We start from the raw sequence: 8306 nt of genomic DNA on the forward strand, positions 1-8306 counted from the left end.
ACAATACTCCAGTTGTGGCCTCACCAGTGTTTTATACAATTTCAACATTATATCCTCACTTTTATATTCTATACCTCTGCCAAAGAAGGAGAGCATTCCATATGCCTTCTTTACAACCTTGTCTACTTGAAATGCTGCCTTCAGGGATCTGTGTACTTGTACGCCAAGATTTCTCACTTCATCTACTCCTCTTAGTATATTCCCATTTATTTTGTAATCCCTGTAACTGTTTGACCTCCCTAAATGTATGACCTCACACTTCTCTACGTTAAAATCCATCTGCCACTTTACTGCCCACTCCACCAACCCATCTATATCATTTTGGAGATTATGGCTATCCTCTACACTGTCCACTACTCAGCCAATCTTTGTGCCATCTCCAAATTTTCCAATCATGCCCCCCATGTTCACATCCAAATTGTTAATATATAACACAAACAGCAAGGGTCCCAACACTGAGCCCTGTGGAACACCACTTGAGACAACTTTCCATTTGCAAGGGCATCCATCGACCATTACTCTTTGTTTCCTGTTACAAAGCCAACCTTTTATACAATTTGCCACATTACCCTGAATCCCATGAGCTTTTACTTTCCTGACCAATCTGCCATGTGGGACCTTGTCAAATACCTTGCTAAAATCCATGTACACCACATCCGCTGCACTATCTACGTCAACCCTTCTTGTCACTTCCTCAAAGAATTCAATCAAATTTGTGAGGCAAGACCTTCCTTTAACAAATCCATGCTGACCATCCCTGACTAGTCCATGCCTTTCCACATGACAGTTAATCCTATTTCTCAGGATTGATTCTGCTAATTTGCTCACCACCGATGTAAGTCTAATTGGCCTTTAATTGTTTGGCATTTCCTTTGATCCCTTTTTAAACAATGGAACTACATTTGCATTTCTCCAGTCCTCCGGTACCTCCCCTGTATCTAGTGAAGATTGGAAAATCATCCTCAGAGCATCTGCTATCTCCTCCCTGACTTCCTTCAGCAGCCTCGGAAACAATCCATCTGGCCCTGGTGACTTATCAACGTTCAAGGATTTCAACCCTTCGAGTACTTCCTCTCTCTTTATGACTATCCTGTCCAATATCTCGCAGCGTTCCTCCTGGACTACTATATCTACATCCTCCCTCTCCTTTGTAAATACAGAGACAAAATGTTCATTCAAGACCCTTCCCATAGCCTTTGTATCTACACACAAGTTTCCATCTTCATCTTTGATAGGTCCCACTTTTTCCTTAACTAACCTTTTAGCATTAATATATAAAAACATCTTTGGGTTATCTTTAACTTTACTTGCGAATTATTTTTCATGCCCTCTCTTTGACTTCCTTATTTCCTTTTTTACTTTGTCCCTGCACTTCCTATATTCATTTAGGCTATCTGCAGTGCTTAGTTCTTTGTGCCTGTCATACGCTTTCTTTTTCTGTTTGATCTTCCCCTGTATTCCTCTAGACAACCAGGGGGGTCTAGATTTGGCAATACTACTCTTATTTTTGTAGGGGGCATGTCTACTTTGTACAATTAGGATCTTGCTTTTTAGTGCTTCCCACTGGTTTTCCACTGTTTTATCTTCCAGCAGTGCTGTCCAGTCCACCTCAGCCAAGTCCTTTCTTATTTCTGCAAAATTTGCCTCCCTCAGTTCAAGAATTTTACTCCTGCTTTATCTCTGTCCTTTTCTATGGTAATGCTGAATTGTGATCACTGTCCCTGATATGGTCGCCAACTGTCACTTCACCCACTTTCCCTTCTTCGTTCCCCAAGACTAGGTCTAGAATTGCATCTCCTTTCATTGGGTTTGTCACTAATTGGTTGAAAAAAATTTGCTGGACACACTGCATGAATTTTTTTTCCATCAGTGCCCCTTAAACTGTTTGAATCCCAGTTGATATTAGGATATTTGAAGTTTCCTACCATTATTGACTTTTGTTCTTACAAGCAGAAATTTGCCTACATATTTGTTCTTCTATCTCCCTTTCACTATTTGGGGGTCTGTAGTATACTCCAAGTAGTGTGACTGCCCCTTTTATATTTCTAAGCTCAACCCATAAAGCCTCATTTGTTGACCCATTTAGTATATCATCCCTTCTCACAACTTGAATTGATTCTTTAACCATTACAGAACTTCACAGAACTTTCATATTATTTTCATTCTAGCCTAATTTTGGATAATTAAACTGACCATCAATGTAGCCCTGTTGTCTCTGTGTTTTTCAGTAATTTCACAGTTTCTACAGTTTAGCAGTTTACAATGTGCCTCCATCAGATTAACAGTTCCCTTGTTATTCCTCAGCTCTACTTTTGCACCATTGCCTGTATCAACCCATTTTATGGTGCTGTAATAGAATCTGGGGTTAACATTATTGCACCACCTCCCTTTTTTCCTACTTGATCTTTCCTGAATATTTTGTAACCAAGAACATTCAGTTCTCAGTCCTGCCACATCTCTGCTAATGCTATTTCTTCTTAACCTGAAGGATGGCCATGTACTTCCTTTCCTCATTGACATGGTCTGCCTGACCACCTCCTAGAACATGCATTCAGTGAACACTGCAGGCTCAAGTGCCCTAAGTTTGACCACAGACAGCTGGAGTCAGTCTTTGTATGTATGGTCATCAGAGACACATGATACATCCCTCACCTTCTACACTACCCATGTACTTCTCATCGCAACCTCGTACCTGTATTTCTAATAGTATTGCATTATAAGAACTAAGTATTTTACTTCATGGTATTCCAATTACAGTTGTAGTGTGAATTTTCTAAATACTAATTATTTTCTGCAAAGAGATCAAAAGAAGTTTCAGAATCTAAATGTATTGAAATACAAACCTGAAGAGCTACTTGTCCTAATCTCAGAATGATATCCTCACTGATGCAGCACTGTGCAGCTTGCGATGTTAAAATATCTTCATACACAATTCCACCTTCAACTGGAATTAAAGCAAATTATTAATTCCATCAATTTTCCAAACAAAGTTTCACTGCAGATTTTATACTTCACATATATAAAGCCATGTTACAAAGAAGCAATCAAAGTTTGCCCCAACATGGTTCAGACTCTCAGCTCTTGGAAGTCAACAGTCAGTGCTCTGATACATCTGCCCACCTGCTTGCTTTATCTGCTGCTTCTTTGTTCCCATTTCCTTCCTGATGATCTGGCATAACCCTTTAGGACTGTGAGAAAGGGTGATGGTGTCTGGCATTATTTTGCCACTCACCACAGACTAGGACAAGATAAGAAAAATATAGTCAATAATCTATCTTCTAGCATGGTCATTTAAAATAAATTTATACCTTATTTTGCTCCCTGCATCCTCCTCCCCCCGCAGCCCCCAGTGCCCTGCCAGTGGTGGGGTGCTAGACAAACAGAGATGTCTATGTGGTGCGATGGTCGGGAAAATGTTGAGGTGTGGTTTGAGGTAGGACCGTCAGAGCTGGACTGATTCATCTGGGGTAAATCTGAAATTTTCAGGTGAAATGAAGTTCTGAAATATGTCTTCTAGGTCACAGCAGTATGCAGGGCAACATGCTGTGCTTGAGGCCAACTAAGAATTGCTCTTAGTTCAAATTTGATTGCTGGATTGAACAGCTCAAATCAAGAGATAATTTTCCACTGAGCATTTGGTAAATCAATAACACATTTGGATTACAATAGGAGAGTTTCCAACAGCAAACCCCAACTTAATACATTCTTTCAGATACACTTCCTTTCCAATGTTGAATGACTCAGCAGAGTTTACACTCTGGAAATGTTTTTAAGTTTCAGGAATGTTCCACTGAATTATTGAGACTTTACATGGGGCCTCAAATTGGCATGGGATGGACTATCAATTTCTGGACTACAGCCTGCAGTCCAGTAAAATGGAAAAGTTCAGATAAAGTATTCATTAAACAGTGAATCACTGAAGGGAACTTAATATTTCGTAGACTTCAATTCAACAAATACATGGCATTATTAACCCTTTCAGACATTTTTTGTATGCAGATTAACTTGAAACACCTCCAAGATCTGGCTATTATAAGGCCCCTATTAAATATCGGATTAGATAATTCATTACACAGCATGATTGTGTGGCATATGCACCTTCTATAGAAGGGACTGAATGCTCAATCCTGATGAGTGCACTTGATAACAGATATTTATTAATTCTTTAAAAAACCTTTCACAGGACGTGGTAATCACTGGCTAGTCCAGCATATTTATTGCCTATTCCTAATTGCCCTTGAGAAGTTGGCGGTGAGCTGCCTTCTTGAATCCCTGCAGTCTATCAGGTGTGGGTACACTCACAGTGCTGTTAGGGAGGGAGTTCCAGGATTTTGACCCAGTGGCAGTGAAGGAATGGCGATACAGTGCCAAGTCAGGATGGTGTGTGGCTTGGAGGAGAACAAGTGGTTGTGTTCTCATGCATCTGCTGCCCTTGTCCTTCGAGGTGGTAGAGGTTGTGGGATCGGAAGATGCTTTTGAAGGAGCCTTGGTGAGTTGCTGCAGTGCATCTATTGCTGCCACTGTGCGCCAGTGATGGAGGGAATGAACTTTTAAGGTCGTGGATGGGGTGCTGATCAAGCGGGCTGCTTTGTCCTGGATGGTGTTGAGTTCTTGAGTGTTGGAGGTTCCAGGTAAGTGGGCAATATTCCATCACACTCCTGACTTGTGCCTTGTAGATGGTGGCTTTGGGGAGTTAGGAGGTGAGTTCCTTGCTGCAGGATTCCTAGGCTCTGACTGGCTCTTGTAGCCACGGAATTTATATGGCTGGTCCAGTTTAGTTTCTGGTCAATGGTAACCCTAGGGATATTGATAGTGGGGGATTCAGCAGTGGTAATGCCACTGAATGTCAAGGGAAGATGGTTGGATTCCCTCTTCTTGGGGATGATCATTGCCTGGCACTTGTGTGGTATGAATATTACTTGCCAGTTGTCAGCCCAAGCCTGAATGTTGTCCAGGTCACTACTACGGTATCTGAGGAGTCGTGAATGATGCTGAACATTGTGCAATCATCAGCGAACATCCCCACTTCTGACCTTATAGTGGAAGTAAGGTCATTGATGAAGCAGCTGAAGATGGTTGAGCCTAGGACACTACCCTGAGTAATTCCTGCAGTGATGTCCTGGAACTGAGATGATTGACCTCCAACCAACCAGCAGAGAGTTTTCCCCCTGATTCCCATTGACCCCAGTTTTGCTAGAGCTCCATAACACCGCACTCGGTCAAATGCTGCCTTGATGTCGAGGGTAGTCACTCTCACTTCACCTTTTGAGTTCAGCTCTTTTGCCAATCCTTAAACTAAGGCTGCAGTGAGGTCAGGAGCTGAGTGGGCCTGGCAAAACTTTATATTTACTATGCAAAATCATTTTAAAGGCTAAACAAAGAATTAAGTTGCTTAAGCAGGAAGTTTGCAATTTAGTTGAATTTGAAGCAGCAGCAGGAGTTCTTTTAATCTGTTCAGTCCTCAATTTATAAGGGATTATATTTCAGTATTAAACTTCAGCTAATGTGACAGTTTAGCTCAGTTGATAGCTCTCCAATTCTAGGTCAAAAGGGTGTGGTTCAAAGCCTCATTCCAGAGCAAGTAATCTGTATTTCAGGACCTTACAAAAGATTTCACAGAAGAGAATCATCTTGGCATCTGGGTAAGTTCTTTTCCCACCAAAAACAAACTAACATTATTTACACCATTGCTGTTGCCAGGCTTTTAAGTAATTCATTGTATATGCAGTGCTTGGATACAAGATAGCATGCACATGCAAATTCTTAAAGCCAGATGCATTACAATCTAGAAACAGACAAAATCTGCAGAATCTTGTTGAGGCATCGGGGGACTCACTTACCAGCTGGAGAGCCAATGAGAGACCCACACTGTCTCTTCTTGAGAAGGCCCTCTGAACCACAAGCCAATCAGGCAGCAGTGAGACCAACAACGGGCCTCCCCCTGGAATCAAGAACCAGAGGACAGAAGTCTCGCCTACTGAGAGCTGTCAACCAATCAGAGGCTGGCAGGTCTTGTGCACAGCAGTGCCACTGGGGAGGCCATGGCTGCTGCCAGAAGGACAGGTACGAGAGTCCCAGGATCACAGAGCGACCAAGGCCACTGGTAAGTAATGTGAGAGGGGGTTCTGGTTTGTGGCGGGGCAAGGGCAAGGTGTGTTGGGGGGAGGGGGGTGGTTGGCAGCAAGAGCAAGGGGTGGCTCTTGGTGGGCCGCTCCCTCGCCAATGTCCAGTCCCTCGATCAGGCACTGAGTGCCTTTGATCAAGGGACCTCTAGGAGGTGACAAGCTGGCCACACTGTTGTAACTGTGGTGCATGCCGCATGGTGACTGGGACTGGCTCAGCTGCAGCTGGCTGAATGCCAGCAGCGGCAGGATGACGCCGTTAAGTGGTGATTACTTGGCCACTAAAGGGTCTCAATTGGCAGTGGGCAGGAAGGCTGACCATGGGGCTTCCCTCCTACAGCTTAATTCGAGTGGAGGTGGGAAGGCGCTGGGGTTCCAGTACAGCACCATCCCGCCTACGTACATGCCCTTCCTGCCTCCAATGAGAGCACAAGATTCTGCCCAATATATGAAATTAGCCATAACTGGGGACATAGATCCCTTGCATTGAGTTTATACATCTGGGTGTGAACTGCAGAAAAGGGTAAAAGGAAGATAGGGAGATGCAGAGGAGTCAATAGACAATAGTCGGTCATTTTTTTATAAATAATTGTATAGATTAAGATGCTGTCAGTCCCTGGCAATTTTTGGTTTACACAACGAGCTCTGGGTCATACTGATGTTCCTCAACTTTAAATACATTTAATTACATTGTGTTTCAAATGAAGCCAGAACATAATGTTGCAGTATCTCACCTCTCCTAGACCGTAGTTTGCATTGATAACCAGCCTAGCTGGGTGGCCAGTGAGAGGATCACAGGTAAATAATACACCTGTAACAACATTGTGAAGAAAATGTTTAATGCAATAGTAGCACACCAGTGGTGTAAAACATGAGTTTTTAAAGGGAAAGTTCATGCTTAGAATGACAGTACACATTTCAGCACTCTACCAAAATGAAGACTTCTAGAGATGGGAGATTGGAAAGTAACTGAGCCACATCAGAATGTATGCTTAAACCTGGTAGCGATTTAACCAGAGTTAACTATATTTACATGTGCCAAATTTGCACTTAACCTTATTCAAAGTAACAACAAAAGAAAGCAAGAGTGAGTTAAGCTATTGAAGCTCTTTAAGTCTGCTCTTCCACAGACTAGGAAGAACTGTTCATAGCATAAACTTATAAAAAATTTATGAAAAAGCAACAGACCAACTCCATCATTTACACCACCAAGTTCTCACTATTTTCTCAACTTATCATTGATTCTACATAATTTCCCAATGGAAATGGTTCAATAAATGCTCCCAGATCCAGAAATAATGAAGCTAACACTCCAGAATATTTATCCATTTGCAGATTTCTATTATTCACCTGACCTTCTGGCCTTCACCCTCACATTTACCCTGCTGGTTAAAAGAGTTAAGTCAAAATGGCTTCAACAGCCCTTTGCTTATTTGAACACACCCTAAAAAATGTAGACTGTGGGAGAAACATTTCTATTCTCTACCTTTGCTTAAGGCTTATTAACCTCTGTCCTCCAGTTAGGCACACCTAGTGAAAATCAAATAACTTGCTCATATCTAAAGAATCTGTGCCTCTCAGCATTTTAAAGAACCTAATGAAATCAACATTTAAGTTAAAGGCTATAAGCCCTAACTGGACTAAAGATGACACATTTTGTGGCTAATATTCACCTTCACCACTTGAGCTTAAAGAGGCATACTGACTTCCAGACGACACACATCATGCAGATGATCTGCTTTGCCAGCTTGTCACCTGAAGTTGCAATAACTCCAATCACCTCCCGAGTAGAAGTGGCAAACCTTACCTGCTGCCTGAGCTGATACCATCTGTTGGATTACCACACCCATGCTTGAAGGCACTGGCTGCCCCCTTTGGTGGCGATATTGCACTGCTTGGAAAGAGTAGAGAGAGGCCCAACATTTCTGCACAGCATCATACACCTGTGAAAGCAAAGATTCATTCTGGGGTCATGAAAATGATAAGCAAAGCCTGCTTTATCATTGCCTTTAAATCAGAATGCCATTCATCTAGATATTGTTTCTTTACCCAGTGAAACAAATAGCAATGTTGACGAATGATTGCTGAGACCTTTTAAATAGCAGTCTGTCTCTCCACCTTGACATTATGGACCGGGGTGATAGGGTGACCTGCTCTGTGAATCCTCTTTCGTAAATGAGATTT

At 42.3% G+C, this 8306-nt stretch overlaps 1 protein-coding gene across 1 annotated transcript in view; it reads right to left on the reverse strand.

The window, feature by feature from the left end:
• Window positions 1–8021, reverse strand: part of LOC121280396 (uncharacterized phosphotransferase YvkC-like) — an 81993-nt gene extending 73972 nt beyond the window's left edge. Inside the window, exons 1-4 of the mRNA XM_041192348.1 lie at window positions 7930–8021; window positions 6857–6933; window positions 3121–3238; window positions 2844–2944 (exon numbers count right to left, since the gene is read on the reverse strand). Of these exons, the coding sequence (XP_041048282.1) occupies window positions 2844–2944; window positions 3121–3238; window positions 6857–6933; window positions 7930–7972 (339 nt within the window). The 5' untranslated portion in view covers window positions 7973–8021. The remainder of the gene's footprint in view (window positions 1–2843; window positions 2945–3120; window positions 3239–6856; window positions 6934–7929) is intronic.
• Window positions 8022–8306: the final 285 nt, after the last annotated feature.

This window comes from Carcharodon carcharias, chromosome 7, assembly GCF_017639515.1.
Source record: "Carcharodon carcharias isolate sCarCar2 chromosome 7, sCarCar2.pri, whole genome shotgun sequence".
In the NCBI taxonomy this organism is placed as follows: Eukaryota; Metazoa; Chordata; class Chondrichthyes; order Lamniformes; family Lamnidae; genus Carcharodon; species Carcharodon carcharias.